The 21,420-nt window shown below is 43.4% G+C and overlaps 4 protein-coding genes and 2 non-coding genes across 7 annotated transcripts; 4 read left to right on the top strand and 2 right to left on the bottom strand.

The window, feature by feature from the left end:
- Positions 1-886: 886 nt before the first annotated feature.
- sumo1 (small ubiquitin like modifier 1) lies at positions 887-4,309 on the bottom strand. The gene is made up of 5 exons (XM_027020829.3): positions 4,172-4,309; positions 3,412-3,483; positions 2,937-3,014; positions 2,293-2,364; positions 887-2,177 (listed from the first exon to the last, which is right to left on the bottom strand). The coding sequence occupies exons 1-5, from the start codon at positions 4,181-4,183 to the stop codon at positions 2,109-2,111; spliced, it is 303 nt and encodes a 100-aa protein (XP_026876630.1). The 5' UTR covers positions 4,184-4,309; the 3' UTR covers positions 887-2,108.
- An 819-nt stretch (positions 4,310-5,128) lies between these two features.
- Positions 5,129-11,958, top strand: nop58 (NOP58 ribonucleoprotein homolog (yeast)). 2 transcript variants are annotated; one of them, XM_027020767.3, is made up of 15 exons: positions 5,129-5,275; positions 5,898-5,974; positions 6,163-6,215; positions 6,536-6,660; positions 7,120-7,256; positions 7,476-7,540; positions 7,770-7,904; positions 8,153-8,298; positions 8,451-8,577; positions 8,783-9,081; positions 9,316-9,377; positions 10,617-10,753; positions 10,855-10,973; positions 11,123-11,221; positions 11,431-11,958. In XM_027020767.3, the coding sequence occupies exons 1-15, from the start codon at positions 5,231-5,233 to the stop codon at positions 11,488-11,490; spliced, it is 1,686 nt and encodes a 561-aa protein (XP_026876568.2). In that variant the 5' UTR covers positions 5,129-5,230; the 3' UTR covers positions 11,491-11,958. The 2 variants fall into 2 exon arrangements, with proteins under 2 accessions (XP_026876568.2, XP_026876567.2); XM_027020766.3 differs by having other exon boundaries at positions 10,852-10,973.
- LOC113584104 (small nucleolar RNA SNORD70) lies at positions 6,301-6,391 on the top strand. The gene has a single exon (XR_003411377.1). It is a non-coding gene; the product is annotated as a small nucleolar RNA SNORD70 (small nucleolar RNA).
- Positions 7,605-7,689, top strand: LOC113584105 (small nucleolar RNA SNORD11B). The gene has a single exon (XR_003411378.2). It is a non-coding gene; the product is annotated as a small nucleolar RNA SNORD11B (small nucleolar RNA).
- A 1,856-nt stretch (positions 11,959-13,814) lies between the features above and the next one.
- On the bottom strand, positions 13,815-15,244 carry tcf23 (transcription factor 23). The gene is made up of 3 exons (XM_081707887.1): positions 15,056-15,244; positions 14,460-14,735; positions 13,815-14,268 (listed from the first exon to the last, which is right to left on the bottom strand). The coding sequence occupies exons 1-3, from the start codon at positions 15,242-15,244 to the stop codon at positions 14,125-14,127; spliced, it is 609 nt and encodes a 202-aa protein (XP_081564013.1). The 3' UTR covers positions 13,815-14,124.
- Positions 15,245-16,149: 905 nt separating this feature from the next.
- Positions 16,150-21,381, top strand: wdr12 (WD repeat domain 12). Its single transcript, XM_027020768.3, has 13 exons — positions 16,150-16,519; positions 16,894-16,988; positions 17,176-17,270; positions 17,410-17,516; positions 18,161-18,276; positions 18,640-18,794; positions 19,050-19,095; positions 19,228-19,313; positions 19,595-19,735; positions 20,014-20,119; positions 20,231-20,363; positions 20,459-20,531; positions 20,755-21,381. Exons 1-13 carry the CDS (start codon positions 16,479-16,481, stop codon positions 20,830-20,832), a joined length of 1,272 nt encoding a protein of 423 aa, XP_026876569.2. The 5' UTR covers positions 16,150-16,478; the 3' UTR covers positions 20,833-21,381.
- Positions 21,382-21,420: the final 39 nt, after the last annotated feature.

The raw sequence follows: 21,420 nt of genomic DNA, 5'->3' as shown, positions 1-21,420 counted from the left end.
TCCCCCTTCTCCCTAACACACACACCCTTACCCTTCCCCCAGTCCTAGCGGGTCCTCATCTGGTAGTGTTCAGGCCTTGTGTGCTGCTGAGAAATACGATCTTCCCTTTGGGTTTCAGCTATAGCAGTGCCTTACCGTGCTTACAAGCACCATACACATAATGCTACAAAGTCTCTTTCTGTGGTAGGTTTCACAAACATGTTGTATGCTGTAAACATGGAAGGCTTTCTGTTCGACCTCGAAGGAAAACTTGCTATGAGTATGAAACTAACAGAAGAATATAATCTCAACAGAGGAAACTGAAAATCCAGTGGTCCCTGGCTGGCTCTCATGTACACGGGTGTAGTCTTGTTCCCATGACTCCAACTTCACATGTGTTATCCACCCCCCACTCACATTCACTTATATATACATACCTTTCTGAACATGAACACATACATCTGTGCTTGCTGCCACCGTATGTTGCCTTTGTGAATACATATTTGAAGTTAAATACATACTATTAGCAGCTAAATTCTTCTCATTACAAAATTTCCTGTTCTGTGTCAAAAGCAGTAGATATTGGACTAACACTACTAATACTACCGAATTACTACACAGTTAACTTGTTTGGATCAGTGTTTTGATTGCAGATGAACTACCTGCTAAGGTCAAATGAAAGTACAGGAAGGTTTAGCCATTTTGCATTGTGTGATGACTATGGTCAGTTGTCACCACCTAGCGGCCAAACAGTGTAAAAGGCTAGAGGTTAAACGTAGAAATTTGTGAAAGGGCAACACTTGGCAAGCACTAAATAAACTAAACTCTAAAAAAATTAAACAAACAAACAAAAGAAAAACAGCAGACCCATTGTGCAATACGGCCGAGTGAAAAAAGAACAAAAACCTTATTTTATGACACATTTTATTTAAAAAACAAGACAAAAGCAAAATAATATCTTTCTATGTCCACAAACCATCTGGACCAAATTCCCTCCCTTTTAAAATAAAAAAAAATTAATGGAGACAAAAAAGACCAACCATAAAGATAATTATCAAAAGACTACATGTGCAGTGACATCATTGTGTGCAATCATTGTTTTTATCCGTGTTGATAAACATTGCCCCTGAGTGGTGATCAGAGATCATTCTTACATAATTTATACATTGGTGACTGGAGAACTGTGAGCCAGAACAAGACTCACTGCCCTCTGATTCTCGTGTCATAATTGGAGGAATAGCTAAACTTGGAGACAAGGATTTCAACAAGGGGGCAACAGACAAATCCATCGGAATAAAATCAAGACAAACACATGCAAATGAAATCACTGATCATTCATATTACAACACAAGTTCCTCCCTCCTGCAGTTCACAGTGTGCAAATCTCAACACAGTTGTAATAATGCATACAGGGAAAACATACATCACACGTTCTAGCATCAGACAAGTTACCCCCAAACATACACCCCCACCCCACCAAAAGTCCTAAGAGCGTATCAAAAGATAAAATACTTAAGTGTCTAAAGAAGGGAATGGGGTCTACACATTGGAATGGGGCCAGCCTCTGTGAATATGGAATTCCAAACTTCAGTTCCCTTGGGATGATGGCAGATCGAGTGTACTACACCAGGCGAGGGTTCTCCTTGCTCTCTTGCTCCATTCTGCATAAGGGAACCCCACTGATGCAGTGTGGTGTCAATGACGGGGATGAACAGGGAACCATGCTGCACAGTTCCGTATCTGGACTGATGGGCAGCGTACAGCCAGCTATTCAGTGGGTTTTGGGCACGACGCAACACTTTCCATTATCAGCCATTGCAACACAGCACATATCTAGAGTCTGAATGTACGAGGGAGGGGCTAAAGAATGAGAGAAAGAGAGAATGATATGAGAGCGGGTGTTTGGGAGGAGGGCTAGGTTTTTTCTCCCTTGTTCCTTATCCTATTCTTTCTTTCTTTTTTTGCCTTTAACTCCCTTGCTCACAGAAGCCCTGGCAGAATATCACTTTGATCCAGATGGTTTTTCAATTTCCCTCTGCGAGAGGCACAAAAGGAAACAGAAGAAATAAATGTTATACATACATACAAAAAATTAAGATTTTAAAAAGAAGAGGAGTTGCAACGCAGGTCTAGTCGTTCCAATAGCCACCGGTCTGTTCCTGATACACCTCAATCACGTCCTCATCCTCCATTCCCAGCTAGAGAGAGTAAAAAAAGACCTGTGTGAAGCTGCGAACCAAAAACTCTTGTGCCAGCTCTGTGGGTGTTCCGTTTTCCCTTGAAAATGCATGGAGAAGAGAAAGATGGGTATACCTCTTTAGGGGTCTGGCTGTCTGCGATTCTCTGTCCTTCAAAAAGAAACCTAAGGGAGTTCATGGGGACACCCTGTAGAAAATATAAACAGATAAAAGATGATTAACTGAAATGCAACATTTTCTTCCAGCAATGTTAATATCTGTTAATTACTATAAATTCTAATTACAATCTATAAGGTAAGAATCTATGTTTGAAGCTTTAAGTCAATATTTTAATACTTCTTACCTGTATATATGGCTTTTTATGTATATGGATACATGACTTTTGCAAGAGATTTCATAATATTTGTAATCATAATAGTCTGTGCTGCTTGCAAACTGTGATGTTCAAGCCCCATGTGTGCAACACCACCAGAAGAGTTTTCTTTTTAACTGGGGCACAGATTTGAACAAGGGTGTGTTTCAGTATTAACAGGCAGAAATATACTGGCCTAAAAGCACATGATAATGATAAACCTTTGCTTGTCTCTCTAACATTCAGTCCTGGCTTGTACCCGCACACCTCTAAACGGAGGTCATCTCAATGTCTGACAACTACAGTTGCAACCAGATTGGTTGTTAGAGTGCAAACATAAATCAAAGCAGCACATGGAATTATGGATCACTGGAGACACACTGCTAGTTTGCTTTGTTTCATCTCACCTGTCTCTGACTGTACGACTCCTTGAGCTTCTTTAAATGCGTTGTCATCTTCACTTTAAAGTGAATTTCACTGTTGTCCTGGAAAAGGAACACCCAGAATGGAGAGAGGGACCTCTTGGATTTATTCAGGCAGTCAAGCAGGGACTTATTTGCGGCACACTATGAAGTGCTGTTTTTCTTCAATCAGAATAATCACCCAATTTTGAATAGGTAGCTAAAACATGAATATACTAGTTAGTTCTATTCCATTCATGTGCAACAACAGTGCTTAGACCTTTTTTTCTTTACTGAAACTTAAGACTTTCAGTTTGCTAAACCCTCGTGGCACATCCCAAGGGTTGTACACTGCAAACAAATCCCAAGGGTTGGCACATCCCAAGGGTTGTACACTGCAAACAAATCCCAAGGGTTGGCACATCCCAAGGGTTGTACACTGCAAACTTAAGTTAAACATAAAATCTCCCTCTTCACTTACCTGACCGATCACTTTCAGTTTAATATACTCTCCGTCCTTCTTTTCTCCTCCGTCACCGGAGGGCTTCGTCTCCTGCTCAAGGAAACCCGAGAATAATTAGGCGCAATTAGCCATTTAGCGGCTGACCATAAAACCAAAATAAAGAAACAGAGACTTCGAATCCAGTGAAGATTAGCAGATGCACTGCCGTGCTAACTGTAACGTTAGCAGATGGCATGGGAACCGTGGTCACTGTGATAACATTTGCTAACTAAGCATAAACACTTTTCGCCTCTTATTGACTGAAGCTAAAATCCCGATGATCTCTGATTCACTATTAAACCACTTGAGCTACAGCTGGTCGACGCAATACATGTGTAAACTTTGTTTCGTGGGCCCAGTAGAGAAGACCCAATACAAGCTTGTTAGCTAGCAAGCTAGCAGACTCGATGCTAACTTAAGCCACGCTAACCTAGCCAGGTAGCCAGCAAGGTACCACGACTCGAAAACGTACGCAGTGTTTATAGTTATAATAAAGCTACACATCACGATATATATGGGAACAAACCTAAAAATAACCAACCACAAATGAGACACGTAGTTCAAATCTCTTCGTGTGGGCATCTTGGCCAATTAGCATGACTGCTAACTGTGGGAAAGCTAAAATTCTTTTAGCCGGGCCCTCATATTTTTATACAGCTAACACTACGAGTACTGTTACTAGTATCAAACTTGGTTACTATCAGTCTATCAAAATACAAAAAAACACATTTAAACTCACCGTGTCTGACATGATACCCCGCAACGTACAGTTCCGTTCGAATATTACTATATTTGTAAATGAAATGTGGCTGTAACGCAGACAGCTGTCCTCCTAGCTCCACTCTCCCTCTGCCTCTCATACACCAGCTCTGACCTCACTGGAACAGGGGCGGGATATCTGATAACAAACTCATACGGAGCCAATGTTGGAGGTTTCCTTTCTTATTTTAACATTTTTTGCAGTTTGGTCAAAGATTTGTACCGGTAACTGGAACGTTTTTATATTATAATAATATGATGACAATCGTGAATACATGTATATATGAAGATTGTTTATAACACCATTTATACCCTTAGAATTAAACTCTTAAATATTTCTTTATTCAGGAGACAGTAACTAATTTTATTATGTGACAACACTGTATTTATACTATGCATGTGTTATCCACGAGTAAAAAAATATTTCCTACTCCCCGAAGACACCCTCCACTGCGGAATGTAGTGTTTTTGTATTCTATGATTTTTTAAAACACACCAGTTTTGAATGCATCAAAACCTTCATCAATGTATTGAGTTTTGTTGGCGATGTGTGTTGGAGGTACAGTCAAATGTGCAGCTGAGGGGTTCTCCTGGACTGATGTGGGGTAACTGCGGAGATATCAAATATACATACAGAGAGGATATACATACACACAAATACATACAGAAGACATAGAGAAGATATATGTGTACAGATGTATACAGTAGACACGCATATACACAAATAAAGAAGATATAGAGACGATATATGTATACAGATATCTAGAGAAGATATACATGCACAAAAAATACATACAGAAGATATAGAGAAGATATATGTATACAGATGTCTAGAGAACATATACATGCACAAATATACATGCAGAAGGCGTGAACCTGCAGACCCCACGAGGAGACTGCCTACCGAATCTGCTGCGCATGAGCATGGATCCTGCCGCTCGCTCCGCGTGGTAAGGAGTTCACATGCTTAGCTGAACGCTCTCGTACCGGGAGCAGAAGGCCGTTTTTTTCTGAGAAGGTCGAAGCTAAGCGGTTAAATATGTTGGTGCTGTTTGAAACCGCGGCCGGCTATGCCATTTTCAAGGTAAGTATGCTTAAATATATATCAAACACGAATAATTTACATAAAAAGTTATTTTGCTCGCTGGTCTGCTCAACGACTAACGTTAGCTAGCTAGCGTTAGCTAACTATTAGCTAGCAGCGTCAACTAAATCGGTTGTAAGTTAGTTATCATTGTTTAAGCTAAAGAAAGTTTATTTTTGATAACCTAAAATAAAGAGGTCTGAATCAGCTAGCGACACATTTGCGCAGCATGTAGGTTAAGTCTCCTTAGCCGAGGTGATTCGTGTTCAAGCGGGCCTGCCGAGCGCCCACGTTGTAACATTTTAGCTCAGCTGGCGAAATGACGCTAGCTGAGGTGTAGCTCGAGTAGTTTAGACTAACTATAACTATATAGGGACGTTTTCGCACTTCTTCGCTCTCTTTAACGCTGTATGTCCTTTTCATGCCATGCAAGTATGCAAAGTGTAAATGACAATAGTAGCGACCTAGTCATCATAATGGCTAGCGTTTGCTTGGCCCAGCAATACATTTACGGCGTTTGGGGGACCTGCCTCACGTTATATGAGAAAATATTCATATAGATAACAGATAATTGTCAGTCCAGGTTAGGCGTAATCCTCTTAAACATTCATTTGCTGAATAGGTCCTCGATGAGCAAAAACTCCAGCAGGTGGACTGCCTCTGGAAGGAATTTGAAACGCCGGAAAAAGCCAATAAAATGTGAGTTAAATTAATCGAGACAAATTTGTTAAACGTTTCCTTTAAGCTGCTTTATATGATGTATGTGGAGTAAACGAAAACGTTTGCTTTTTCTTTGTTTACTTTGTATATACAGGGCTGCATTTACAGTAAGGCAGATTTGCATTAATGGTTAATTATGACAACATTATTGTTAATTTTATTTTCAGAGTGAAACTCAAGCACTTTGAAAAATTCCAGGACACGACAGAAGCTCTGGCAGGTAACGTAGATAAGTGTCTCGTCACACAATTTCCCATGGTAATTACACACACACACACACTAAGGACTAGGGACAATCATCCATATGTGCTGTTGTCAATGATGCATCTGTCTGTCCGACTGTAGTATGAGGCAACTAAGCAGTTAATTCGTCACTACCACTGAGACAACAGCTGTTCAGCACGTTACGTTTGACCGATGTTCATATTGCTCAAATTTGTCATATTTTAAAGCGTGTGTCTCTGCACTCTTTATAAACAAAGACTTAAAAAAAAAAAAAACACGCATTCTTGCTGCTGCTTCTTTTTGCCGTCACTGTAGCGGCCACTGCTTTGGTGGAAGGTAAGCTCGGGAAGAGTTTGAAAAAGGTCCTGAAGAAGGTGGTGGCGAAGGAAGCCCACGAGCAGCTGGCCATAACGGATGCTAAACTGGGAGGCGTCATCAGAGTAAGTGGCAGGCTCTCCAGGTGGGGAGCACTTCTTCACCTACACGTGGCCAAGCTGGGCTGGCGGTGGCCACGTGTCATCATTTTAGCTAAACGTCTTGGCTTTGTTTTTGCAGTCCCGGTGAATGAATCCCCTCTTCAATCTAGTCTTCTCATTTCTGTCTATAAAACCAAGCATCAGGGCAAAGAACAGTGTCAAGCTGTGTATTGTCTATTTTGTGAGCTCTGGTAGCGTCATTGTGTGGTAGAGCATGTTGATTTAGCTAAATAGCATGTTATAATCAAGGCAGTATTGGAATAATTGAATTAATAAATAGGGAGGTGATTTAAGTCTTAAATTCCCTTCCTATTTATTAATTCTGTGATTCCGCTGAATAATCTTAGCTTGAGTAGAGGGAAAAAACTTTTTTTCTGTCTGTCCAGCCTGTGATTGACCAGTGCTCTCTCTTGCCCCCTTCAGGAAAAGCTAAACCTGAGCTGTGTCCATAGCCCTGCTGTAGCTGAGCTCATGAGGGGTATAAGGAACCAGATGGAGGGTCTGATCACCGGGCTCCCTCCAAGAGAAATCAGTGCCATGTCTCTGGGCCTGGCACACAGGTGGGAAAATGTCACATGCACACAAAAGAGATGCAGGTGCAAATAATTACAAAACTGAATTGCTGTCAGTGATTGCTAACATAACTGACTTTTCTGAGAATATTGATTGCCATTCGCCACTACCACTGAGATAGGCTTGTAACGTGATTGATGTACTCTGGTTAGTATTGGTCACATTTTAACTTTTAATGGTTTTATGTTCTTGTTTCATTCCGTTAGCCTCTCCCGTTACAAGCTGAAATTCAGCCCGGACAAAGTGGACACCATGATCGTTCAAGCCATATGCAAGTGTCTTTTCCTTGTAAATTTATCAGATCTCATAGCTGTGTCTTGTTGAAAGTGATTTTTGATAAGCATTGATGATGATGACCTTGTGTCAAGACCCTGAATACTTTGTGACGGTGTCTAAGTCACTACCTCATCTGAGCTTGTGAAGACACATTGTTGTAATGTGCAGAGATGACCGAGCATTGACTTGGGCTCCATGTCAGTGTCCCCTTGCTGTTTCTCCAGCTCTCCTGGATGACCTGGACAAGGAGCTGAACAACTACATCATGCGTTGCCGCGAGTGGTATGGCTGGCATTTCCCCGAGCTTGGCAAGATCATCACTGACAACTTGGCATACTGCAAGAGCGTCCGCAAGATCGGTGGGTATGGGTGTCCGCTGGAGAAAACGGCACAGCGCATTGACCAAAGTCTGCATGAGCCTTGAGGAACCTGCTGAGTTCGTGATGGCACCACGCTTAGCTGCTGAATCTGTTGTTGGGATTCTGCGGTTTGAGCTGCCATTGCTATAACTAGTGCTCTAATGTGTCTTTAGAAGTGGTTAGCTCCATCTATGGGGTCTGAGCTTAAACTGTGTTTCTGCACCTTTTGTTTTGTTTGTGGTGTGTAGGTGACCGCACAAATGTGGCAAGCACAGACCTTTCTGAGCTGCTGCCAGAGGAGGTGGAGGCAGAGGTCAAACTGGCTGCGGAGATCTCCATGGGGACGGAAGTGTCTGAGGAGGACATCAGCAACATCTTGCACCTGTGCGACCAGGTTTGTGAAAGAGAGTGTGCCATTTGTCATGACAACCTAAACAAGTCAAGACATTTAATGCAGTGGAAATTTCACACTTCTGCAGAACTAGGTTTTTATGCTGGTTTCACTGGATGTATATATCTCTGTCACTCAAGTACATATCCTTGCAGGTGATCGAAATCTCAGAGTATCGTGCTCAGCTCTATGACTATCTAAAGAACCGCATGATGGCCATCGCGCCCAACCTCACAGTCATGGTGGGAGAGCTTGTGGGTGCCCGTCTCATCTCTCATGCTGGTCGGTTTTTTTCCTGTTCAGTTATTATGCACATTATTGATCATGTTAAGAAAACCTAACAGTGATATTTAAGTTGGTCTCTACTTCGTAAAACATTAATTGTACATACCTAACTAGCTCTTAAATCTGTACTGCAGTCAGTTAACAGCTTAAGTCTGTAGAACATCTTTTCGTGAATTGCTGTTTTAATCATGTTCTCAATCAGGTTCACTGCTAAACTTGGCCAAGCACCCGGCGTCCACAGTGCAAATTTTGGGGGCAGAGAAAGCCTTGTTCAGGGCCTTGAAAACGCGACGGGACACGCCCAAGTACGGTCTGATCTACCACGCCTCCCTGGTAGGGCAGACCACAGCGAAGAACAAGGGCAAGATCTCCAGGATGCTGGCAGCCAAGACAGCCCTGGCAGTCCGCTACGACGCCCTGGGCGAAGACACCAATGCCGAGATGGGGGTGGAGAACAGGGCCAAGCTGGAGGCTCGACTGCGCCACCTGGAGGAGAAGGGGGTGAGTGGCACGTCTTGGCTTTCTGCAGAGCAGGTGAAAGTTCCTGTCGCTCACACGGTGATGATGATGACATCCTGTCACAGTACTGAAGACTCCATGTGGCTTTCTTTGTCACTACCTCATCTGAGTGTTTGCAGGGATCAGAAATTTAAGAGGAGAGCTGTTTTGTTTCTGTAGTGGCTCACAGGAGTGTTTGTGCTTCTGTACTAAAGCTCCCTTTTCTCCTGATCTCAGATGAGACGCATCAGCGGGTCGGGCAAAGCTCTGGCCCGGACGGACAAATATCAACACAAGAGGTGAGTGTTCTTTGTCCACTGTCAAGTCCTAATAGAAGGCCTCACTGTAAGAATAAACATATGATGTGCAAGTTCTTCCAAAAAGTCAATGAAATGCAAATATGCACAGTGAGCATTTAATTTGTTAAATTTTATTTTGACTTGTATTCAACCAAAACATTATAGACAAGATGTTGTTTTACCTAAATGTATTTTTAAAGATTGATGTTTTATTCTTAAATTGATGTCCACAACATGTTCCAAAATAGTTGTGACTGAGCAATTTGGAACTAATACTGATGTGATGCACTGTAGTAGTAATGTGATTCGAAATCGACTGTGTTAAGTGGCTGAGCCGATGGTGGTGTAGTGTCTAGGCCTCCCAGAGGCTCCTTACAATCAGCCTTCAAGAGCAGAGATGAGCCATGGCTCACCAGTTTGCTAAGAGATGAATCTGCAAATAATCCAGCAATTTTAAAACGATGTTCCCCAAAAACAAATGGTTTGACTTTTGAGCATTTCACCCTCTTCTGCACGCTGCGTACTTAAGATTGAAGAAATCTGGTCAAATCTCAGTTCGAGGCTGAAAGCTACTCGTTATGTGAGCTGTGTGTGATCCGAGAACCCTCAGCCGTCACTTAAAAAATGGACATGCAAATGTAATGGTGTGTGCTTAGGGATACGTGGGTCAACTCTATTTGACGCTGCATTGACAAGATGCAAGTTAAGGCTGTAGAATGCAAAGGAGTTATATGTTAACACTGTTGGGTTGTTGTATCTCTACGTAACAGCATGTGCCAAAGGTCACGAATGCATTACTGCACAAGTGCTAGACTGGCCTGCTGCTTGTACTCCCAACTGGACTCCAACTGCAAGTGTGTGGACCATTCTGAAGTGTAGTCTATGGCAACAGAGGCCCTGTACAATTGAGCAGCTAAAGACCTGTTTTTAATGGAAAAATGAGGAAATTCACTTGCTAAACTTAATGAGCCTGAGTGTATAATGATGAAATGTAGTTTAAAATGCTACACAATTGTAATGAAACTGGACCGAGTGTTTGTTTTTGTTTTTGTTTGGTTTTTTTGCATCATGTTGTATTCGTCACATTAAATTAGCAAAGTAATGGGGCAGTGTATTGTGTTCTATATTAGCATTTTCCATACTGTCCTACCCTTTTGTGGGTTTGTATTACATGCAAAGCATTTGAGAGGTTTTAAATGTAAAACTAATTTTCCTTATTTTTTTCCCCCTCCTAATTAGTGACATAAAAGTATATGACCCGTCAGGAGACTCGACGATCCCTACCGTCTCCAGGAAGAGGAAGATGGAGGAGGAGGAGGAAGACAAGCCTGTGGAGATCAAGGCCAAGAAAATAAAGACGGAAACCCCGACGGAAGGTGAGGCACGGCTCGCCTGTGATGGTCTTTGCCTTTCAAACGTGATTTTGGGGATCTAAAGGACGATGGTCATGGAGCATGATATTGGTCTGGCGCAGCAGGAGCTGAGGTCACTGAAACAGACGCGCCCAAGAAGAAAAAGAAAAAGAAGAAGCAGGAGCAGGATCCCGAGGAGGAGGAGGAGGAGGAGGAGGAGACGGTCATCAGTCCAACAGAGGAGGTGAGAGTTTGCTCACGGCAGATGCGTCCGACACGTTGGGAGCCCGATCAATTGACTTTTATTGCCCTTCGATGACTATTAAATACCAGAATAATCGGCCCTTTTCCAGGTCTGCTCGTGTAACTGAATTTTACGCCCTACGTTTACAGACAACAGAGAAAGGGAAGAAGAAGAAAAAGAAAGAAAAGAAACACGAGGAAGAGGCTGAGGCCGAGGAGGAAGAGGCAGCAGTCAATCCCACAGAAGAGGTGACGCTTTTACTTTACATCTCTTCAGAGAGCCGCCCAATGTCATTTAATCATGGGGCTGGGGTTGAGTAGTCAAGCAGAAGCATGTGTTAACTGCACTCCCCTTGGCTTTATGCACGTTCTAGCTGACACCGTTTGGTGTGTGAGCTGAGAAGTAACTATTATGCGTTTGTTTTCCTATTTTGATCAGTTTTTGTTTCCTTTCGTAGACAACAGAGAAGAAGAAGAAGAAGAAGAAGAAAAAAGTCAAAGAGGAGGAAGGAGAGTGAAAAAGCAAACCAGAGACATTTTCTTCCTTTCCAGTTAACTTCTTTTTTTCCTCTCCTCCCTTGTGTCTCGGAAATTTTATACATCTTGACACCATGGGCTACATTAACATTGACGAACTCAAGGACTGTTAGAATTGTGGGGAGGGGGTGTAATTGTTTTGGGGGGGTTTTTGTTCGTGTTTTTTTTTGTTTGTTTGTTTTTTTTTGTTTTTTTTTAATGATTTAATAACTTTTAACTGTACGAGAAATACTTCATAATTTTGATGGACACATCTAAGCCCTCCAAAGGTGCAATTCTGTGTGTCATCTGTTTGTAGAGCTTTCAGATGGGACTGCTAAGTGTAATTTGCATGCATATTGTATGCATTTTGGTTTAAACAAAATTATTGGCCATGATTTGTGTTAAGAAAACAAGCTATTGAGTGAAATGAGGGAGAGCTGGGGGGGGGGTTGTTTTGCAGCTTTTAATTAAACGTCTATTTCTTTATTTTGTGCTTGTCTTTCATAAAATTACACTTAATATTTACAATATTTTAAATATAAACATTTTTTTGATTGGAAGAATTTGATATTCCAATCTTTTTCTTTTTTCTTTTTTTTTTTTTTAATTTTAAAAGTCCCCCATTTTCTTTCAGTTCTCATGATGCAAGTTCCCAATCATCAGCTAGCTAATCTTCCTTGTCCTATGACAGGGGCAGACAGCGGAAGCTTCAGGCCAGCACATGCTTTCTCCTAGACAGGTGATGCCAAGTGCCACATTTTTTCAAATTGCTGCCCATGCTGAAAAACAGGGCAACTGAACATACTCAGAGGAACATACTAACCACCCCAGTCAGCAATTGTGAGCACAAGCTAGTGCCCATGATTGGCTAGTTTTCGCTGTGACTGACCACAAAAGCAGTGCCAATTTCACTCTTGCATGCCTGGCCACCAGCAAAATCCTTTGCCTATCATATGGACCCATCACAATCTAAAACAGAACTGAAGACCTCTATATAGAGATTTGAGCTTAACACTACTTTCCTTCTCCCATCATGGACACTGGAAAATGGAAGATTTATTGGGCCTCTGCTTAAAATAAAATTCTCCCTTGCTGTCTTTCGTACACACGCACACATTCCTCCATGGTTCCTCCTGTTCTTGCTTCTGTCAGGCTAGTCCAGGGCGAGTGGCCAAAGTGCAGCATAAATCCAGTGAGCCATCAGTGTGAGCTGGAGTTGCAAACACATGAACAACTTTAATTAACAGCAGGCTCCTTAAAGCAAGCGCTGACTGCTGCACGAACCTGCAAATGTGGGATTCAGTTGGTCCCCAAAACCCACAGGCATGCAAAATTACTAATCATTTAGTACCCATCAGTTCATTCTGTGAATCGGTGAACACTAAAAAAGTAGAATGACATCTTATAGTCTACATTTGTAGTCTTTGTTGTGGGTTATGTGGTGTTTACTATTAGTAGGTATTAGTTAGGTATTAGTTGGTATTAAGCGCATAAAATAGCAGCCAAAAAGGGGAAAGTCCAGAAAAAAATTTGTACACAGTACTTTTAATTTTCTCAGTTATAGATCCAGGTGTGTCATTTGATTTACAGAAGAATCATGCTCTGGATGATAAACACCAATGAATCCCTAATTGGGGATAACTTGGAAGAAGGGTGTTGCTGACTCCCGCCGCTTGGAAGTGAGAATTGGCCCTCGTTCTCTTGCTCCATAACCTTTGCCTTAGGGAACTGATTCTTCTCAGTCCATCTTGGCCATTAAAATGAGCGAAAAGGCTTTTATCGTTCGGCTCAGTGGATTTATAGGGTTGGCCTTGACCACTGTACCATTCCTTATGGACCAGAGCCCATGTTGTGCAAGAGAAAGACCCGGGCTTTGGATGAGACTCTGAGGATGCTCGTCTCTTCCATGATCCCAACTGAGCCTGTCTGTAATCTAGAGATTGCTGAACACGAGGTTCAATTAGCAGGGTTTCTGTTCAGTGTTTTAGCAGTTGGTAAAAACCTCTGGATTAGCACTTCTCTAAGGTGCAAGAAAAAACAGCATGAACGTTGGCTGATGGCTCTCTCTGAATTACTGGTGAAGATTTGCAGTTATGGAATAATGTGAGAGCCTCATGTAGTGGATGTGATGAAGACACTGAAAGTCCTTTCATCGGTGGTTGCCAAGTGTTCCCCATAACAATCCTCCCCTTCAACTAATCAAGACCTTCATTCACTCCCAGCTAGTATTATATGGGAGATACCACAAGCTCTTATGCTGCAGAAATGAGATCCGATTAGAAAGAATTTGCACAGCATTATGGTTAAAATCTGTTCTGTTTAATTAAGTCTTATTCACGGTAAGTACACAGTAAGAACATTCTTCATACATACTAGTGATAAGTCACTTGTCGAGCATTTATTAGACTGAGCTATAATTGGAGACAAGGAAATAAAAAGCACTTGAAGCATAAACTATTGTGATGGAGTATACGGTACCAAAATCTTTTTGCTAAGTCAGTTGTGGATGAATGTATCTAAGTAGACAGTTGAGTTTACATTATTGACATTATTAACATTACATGCTAATGTTAGGCCTTTTGTAAATCTGTTCCATGCTCGGACATACTGTAGCCATGTGCCTGTGACGTGATTTAGGTCAACTCTGCTGCCTTGGTCTGCTCTGACCTCAGCTGCACCGACTGATGGGGAGGGAGGGATTCCTGCTGTTCACTGCACGCTCCTGGCAGCCGTTCCGCAATGTTCCCGCAGTACAGCAGAGAGCGCATTGGCCACTTCTGAAAAAGAAAACCCACACATCACCATAAAGCCCTGATCACCGTTACAGTATTTACTATGTCAGAGTAACTACTGTGTCATGTGATGCCACAAAACCAGCCTTATTGCATCTTATGTTATTTTCCAAGTAAGCTTTTCTTTTATTGTCTATGTAAGTTATGTCCCACATATAGGCTGAAGTGCGAGTCACCTTCACAGGGTGCAGGTAGCCTTCGGCTCTCTGCAGTGCTGGATGGTCACAAAGGCTTCCCCCCTGATCCAGCATCTCGGTCAGGTGGGCAATGTAATTGGTGGCCAGGACCAGTACATCCAGCTTGGAGAGCTTCGTGTCTGGAGGCACCGACGGCAGCGCAGCCTGAAGGCTCTGGAACGCCTGCCGCAGGTTTCGCACCCGAGTCCTCTCTCTTGCTGCGTTTTCTGGGGAATTCTGTGTCTTTGGTGCCCCTGTTTGCAGCCCAGACCTCGCCTGGAAAACAAGTGAATACGAAAAGGATTAGATACCTTTCTCAAGAGTGTGGTTTTCTGTGTTAAGACAGCTTTGGTAGGTAAATTGTTGAGATACAGGTAGTTCTGGTTCATTTAAATTCTTTTTAGAGTTTTAACTCATTCATGGCATTGTCATTTGACTCTGGGCCCCATGAATAAATGAACCTTGGCAATAAACCAAAACTACATTTCAAACAGACAGACAACCAAGTTTCTCTGTCTCTGCAGTTTTTTTTTGTGTGTGTGTGGAGGGGGGGGACGGGGACGTGAGACCCGCAGTTCTGACTGGTTCTTACTCACCCATTTCTTGGACTCTCTGCACGCAGCCTGTCTCACACATGGTTGTGTCCACCTCAGCGTCCGGTGCAGACCTCTCTGTCCTGATTCCCCTTCCACTGCAGCCAGAGCCTTTTCCAGCGCACTCTCCGCCATCAGAATGGCACCAGCGAGTACACCGCGCTGGCCTCTCCTTTGTGGCAGTGCCCGCATCTGGCGGACGAGCAGGACTCGCTCCTCTTCCCCGCCCAGACGGCTTCGGCGTCCTCTTCGCCAAGCTTCGTCTCCCTCCCTTTTGCCTTATCTGGCGAGGTAGTGCGGGGATCTTCGAGACGCGCGTTATCTTCCGCCCTGCCTCCCCCGGGCGCTCGCTTGCCAAACCGAGCAAGCTCAGGGGAGTCGCAGGGTGTCCCCCCCCCCCAACCCCCCAGGGCAGGACGGGGGGCCTGGGAAAAGCACAGAGCCCCTTCACAGCTGCAGGTCCATCCCAGACGCAGCCTTGGCCCGCTGACCTGTGTGGACAAACTGACCTAAACAATTTAATGTTACTGAGTAGACTAAGCTGGTGGTGCTAGTGTGCTTGTACATTCAGACGGGATCTTTTATGATGTGTATGCAATCGCTCATATTCATCCAACCTCTCAAGCTAAGGGTACAGATCAGGATGGGCGTTTGCACCCCAGTGCAAATATGGAGACGTGATCCTAAAGCAGTCCTGCTGAGTAGAGACATGGGTCTGTGTCTCCAAGGCCAAAATCCATCTGTAAGGATGCAGGAGCGTGGTGGCTGCATGAGTAACTAGGAGTACAACTTTAAAATGTCTTCCTGTGCTCCTTGTTCAAGTGCTCAGACTATGGAGGCGAGGTGTGTAATCTTCAACCATCTAGTAGCTATAGGCAGATATAGCTTAGTTGGATGTAGAAAGCTTATATGACTCCTGTAAATGGCCATAGTTCAACATTTAAATACAACAGGGAAATGGACCAAAGTTCCTCAGACTTTACACAATAACAGGAAGAGGCGTAGAATGGATGTCAAGACTGGCTGCAGATCATTTGGGAGTTTCTCTGCCCTACGTATAATGCATGCGTCAGTAGCAGGACTTTGCATTCAGCACTTCATCATCTTTCTCATCTCATCAGTTATTTATTTGGAGCTTTAACGTAATGTTTTCGTCTCTCCAGTACTTTTACTGCATAGGGAACTTTGGGGACCTCTCCGCTTCTATAACTCAAGCAGACATCGCTGGTGGCAAATCGCATGGCAAGCGATTGCTGTTTGCGATCGACTACTAGGACTTGCCCATCACACACACGTTAAACCACGTGGTTGCTGGCTTCTTCTGGGCAAAGTCGTTGACCAGCAGCTGGCTAACTGGCTGTCTAGTTAGCAACTTAATAATACAGTATTTCAGTAACGATAGTTTTGTTTTGTTTTTTATAGCAAAATGTCGCAGCTTCAGGCTAGGTTCTTTACGGACAACAAAAAGTAAGCACTTTTGGTTTTTAGTTAGTCATCTGACGATTACAAGTAGCTTGCTAGCTAGGTGGTTTGCTCACGACTTGTTCAACTGTCTATCCAGTATATTTAGTTGTAGCTCAAGAAAAGTCATTTGAAATGTCTGCGCTTTAAATTTATACGAATATCTTATCGTTGAGTAACTGGCTCACATGGATTATGTGTATTTATTGCCTTGAAAGCGGTGGATGTAGTTAGCTAACCGTCTAGCCAGCCATGTTCCATCCTTGTTAGCCAAAACTGTTCCCTGTTTCTTACCAAAAAATGTAACCTAGGTCTTCAAACATTTGCTAATAACGCATCGCTTCGTTGACTTTGTAAACGTATTTATTCTCTGTGGGCAGATACGTTATAGACGATGTTCCTTTCTCCATCCCCGCCGTCTCGGAGATAACAGATCTCAGCAATGTCATCAACAAGCTACTGGAGGGCAAGAATGGTGAGCTGAGCTTGCTCTGTCACAGCAAGTTTTATCATCCTCGTTATATTTCTCCTACGCGCTAATGTTCTTCCATGTTTGACATAAAATAGCAGAGCTGACATTTAAGGAGTGGTCTGCAATGATTTGCAGAGCTGTGCATTGCTGAAAGACCTGTTTGTAACGTTTGAATACTTGGAATTTGCAGGGGATCACAAACATGTGGAGTTTGACTTTCTGGTTCAAGGGCAGTTCTTGCGTTCTTCTTTGGCCACTCACTTGGAGACAGAGAACATCTCCACGGTAATGGAGTGCAAAAAATAGTTACCTTGTATGTTGTTTTCACTGGATGTGAACATACGAATAAAACACAGTTTTGTGCCTTATGCTTATAGCATTCCTCCTTAGTGTATTGACCCTTTCCTGATCTTTGTGTGTGCAGGAAGAAGTTGTTGAAATTGAGTATGTGGAGAAGTACACAGCTCCACAGCCAGAGGAATGTATCATGCATGATGACTGGATCAGTTCAGTGGAAGCAGACTCAGAATGGTGAGAGCCGCCTGCTTCGTGTTGGCTTTCAGATTAGGACATGCTTGCCTGCTGGGCCGTGCATGCCAATGCTGCATTATGACACCATAATACCTTCTCTACTACTAGCGCAGTAATTAATCATAAGTATATTGATATGTGATTGATCATATATGTGATATTGTATGCAGCTTCTTTAGAGGTGGTAGGTGGTAATGCTTTCACCAGAATGTATTTAACCAGAAGAATGAATTTGGCACTTGGTACACCTCACAACGGCTTGACCACTTCACAGTAGAGGTGTCCTGTCTCCAGTGATCCTCCATCCTGTGGTGGAATGTGCTCTTTAAGCAGGACTCAGCCTTATGGGTCAGCCATGCACTCTGTTGATGTAGCTCAACACCTCACCTTCCACCTCTGGTGGAACTGAGAGGAAGGGCAATGTTAAATCACTGTGGTTGACAGCTTGACAGACCTGCTGTAATCTTTTTCAGATTTGAGTTTCATTCTTCACTATCACCTCTGAAGCCTCCCCCTCCCAATCCATTAACTTTCATGACATCTTACTTGTAGTCCATTGGGTACAGGCAGGCAAGCAGGGAAAGAAATCTTTGATGGGTCTGTTTGGCTGACCACACCTCTCTTTCTCTTTGCCTGTGTGTCAGGATCCTCACAGGTTCGTACGATAAGACGGCCCGCATCTGGTCTCTAGAAGGGAAGGCGGTTGCAACCGTGGCCGGCCACACGGACGTGGTCAAGGGCGTGGCCTGGGTGAAAAGAGGTGAGCTGATTGGACACAGCTTTAATTAGCTACATGTGGTGCTTCTTGTGTACATTAGCCACCACAGTTCCTGGCAGCTGATAAGTCTTTTTAAGGAGTTAAATCAGTTGTGCTGAAGCAGGGAGGAGTGTGTGCATTGACTTTCCAAACCTGGTGATTGACATCTGCGTTCTGCTGCACACATCACATTCTGGCAGTCCGCTGTATCGAAATGAAATCTTAGAATGCGGTTTGAGTCCCGTAACACGCTTAAGAGAAACGGCCTCACCGCATAATCCGTTTGAAGTGTGCCGAAGTTCTGCAAGCACCTCCACCGGTTCTGACGGCTCTGCGCTCCTGCTCGCGGTTCTCGTTCCGGTTTAGATGGCCTGAGCTCCCTGCTGCTCACCGCCTCACTGGACCAGACGGTGCTCCTGTGGGAGTGGAGCTCGGAGCGGAACAAGCTGAGAGCTCGCCACTGCTGTCGCGGCCATGCTGGGAGCGTGGATACCATCTCCGTCGACCCCACGCGCTCTAAGGTACGAGCATGTCAGCCAGTGAGAAGAGGGGAAGATGTATTATGGAAGAGTGAAACGTTGGAGACACACCTTTGTAAATGGGTTCATTTCTATTATTCCTTACAAAATTAAAAGGGTTGCAACCAAATTTAGGCCAATATGTTTATTTTCCTGATACTAGACTTCATTTACAAAGATTTCAGTTTTTAACTCATTAAAAGTTTGAGTTTTAAGTTACATTATTGAGTTATTAATGTCCTGCTGTTTTTGCGACAGTTTTGCAGTGGCTCTTGGGACAAAATGCTGAAGATCTGGTCAGCAGGTGAAATACCATTAAATATTAATGGCATTTAGGCTTCAGAGATGAGTGAAGTGTAAAACCTCTTATCTGAAGAAGATTACAGCAGGTCTGTCAAGCTAAACCGGAGTGTTTCAACACTGCCCTTCCTCTCAGTTCCCACAGAGGAGGAAGAGGAGGAGGAGGAGGAGTCCAACAGGCCACGAAAGAAACAGAAGACTGAGCAGCTGGGCCCGACACGGGTGCGTGTACACACACGCACGCACACACACACAAAGTAAACATTAAGCCTTGTGCTAGGCTAAAAAGGATTTCCCTCTCAGGACGTTGTTTAATTAGCCTGTAGTTGTATTTGATTAATGAGCCTGTAGTTGTATTTGATTAATGAGCCTGTAGTTGTGCTTGATTTACCTGAATCATGAATGCATATAAAATGCCACATAGTGAGTGAAATAAAAAGCGCAGCTGGCATGTACCAGCGCTGGATTACCATGCGTGACGATAACTCTAACCGCCGATACAGACTCCGCTGATGACGCTGTCGGGTCACACCGAGGCCGTGTCCAGCGTGTTGTGGATGGACACAGAGGAGCTGTGTAGTGCATCCTGGGACCACACCATTCGCCTGTGGGATGCAGAGACAGGCAGCCAAAAGAACATGCTGGTGAGAGTCACGCTTCCAGGTTAAAAACAGCAGCACATTTTCACCTGCAGGTGGTGCTATAACTCTACTTCATGGATATTTTTGGGCACATGTTTGTATGCTTGTTGTTGATTAAAGACACATTCATTGGTATCTTTTTACTCCAAATGGATGATAATTCTGACAGCTTTAAAATTAAATTTAATTAATATTGCTTGGAATATGGAACGATACTGGAGATGAGGTGATCTGTTGGTTGGTGGGTTGATCAAGCTTGCTTGGTGAATTGTGTGTTGTAGACAGGAAGTAAGGTGTTTAACTGTATCTCCTACTCACCACTGTGTCATCGCCTGGCAACGGGAAGTACAGACAGACATGTACGCCTGTGGGACCCGCGCTCTAAAGGTGAGGAAGACGCGCGTGCGCGCATACGCACAGATGCCCTCATAGGTGGGGGAATGTTTATTCATTTGTGTGAACTCTCTCTCGCTCTCTCACTCACTCACACACACACAGATGGCTCTCTGGTCCTGCTCTCTCTAACGTCTCACACCGGCTGGGTGACTGCAGTCCGGTGGTCTCCTTCCCACGAACAGCAGCTCATCTCCGGCTCACTGGACAACCTGGTCAAGCTCTGGGACACCAGGAGGTGCGTGTGAGGATGTGGTTGTGCCGCAGGCGTGATGGTCAGCATCGCAGACCTCAGCTGTGGTTTCAGTACTAACTGCCTCTCCATCTGTGCAGCTGTAAGGCTCCTCTGTATGACCTGGCAGCTCACGAGGACAAAGTTCTGTGTGCTGATTGGACAGACTGTGGGGTAAGATATAGATGGTGTGAGTGTGTGTGACCATCTAGAGTGCAGTTATAGCTGAACATTTTTTTCCTCATCTCGTGGTTCTGTTAAATTCATGATGGCATTGCTGGCAAATGTTTTGGCTTTAATGGAAATATGGGTTGAAGACTCTGGTGAATATATTTTGTATTTGTGGTAGTAATAGTAATTAACAGCTTGGACAATCACATGTCTGCTCTCTTTCTAGCTGATTCTTAGTGGAGGAGCAGACAACAAACTCTACACCTACAGATACTCAGCCTGCTTGTCAGACGCTGGGGCATAAGTCATGCTCACCCATTTCCATGGCAACACTGGGATACACCAACCATGCGATGGAACACAGTACCAACATCTAAACACACCATGAAGCTTTAGAAGGCCATCAAGATCTTTGCTCCTCAGGACTGAATCAAGAGTAATGTTCACTATACAGTGGATTTAAACAGTGTTTTAGTATTTTTGATATGTGCTTTATTGTTCCCCTTTTACATCTTTGCCTTTATATTCACATTAAGTGTAAAGACATTATTAGCTGATATATCTGTATTAAATGGAGTAATACAGCCTCTTCAAATAATCTGTCATTCACTTGATGGTATGAGCATAATTAGTTCAAATGTTCTGTGATCACTGTTATGGCTGCAGATTATGGACAACTACTGTATTCTAATATCTTCAATTATATAAAAATGACTTGGTTTACTGTTAACAGGACATGGTTAAAGACTGGCCTGTAGAAGACTTGTCTGGAATGTGAGATTTGTTAAAAAGTTCACTGCACAAAGGAAAATCCCTTGTAATTTGTAATAAAGGGCTCGTTTGTATATTGCAACTTTCTGCTATTTCAGTATTGCAGGGGCCAACGATATTC

This window comes from Electrophorus electricus, chromosome 3 (genome assembly GCF_041902795.1).
Source record: "Electrophorus electricus isolate QZ-2024a chromosome 3, ASM4190279v1, whole genome shotgun sequence".
Taxonomy (NCBI): Eukaryota; Metazoa; Chordata; class Actinopteri; order Gymnotiformes; family Gymnotidae; genus Electrophorus; species Electrophorus electricus.
This window is presented reverse-complemented; position numbering and strand designations above follow the sequence as displayed.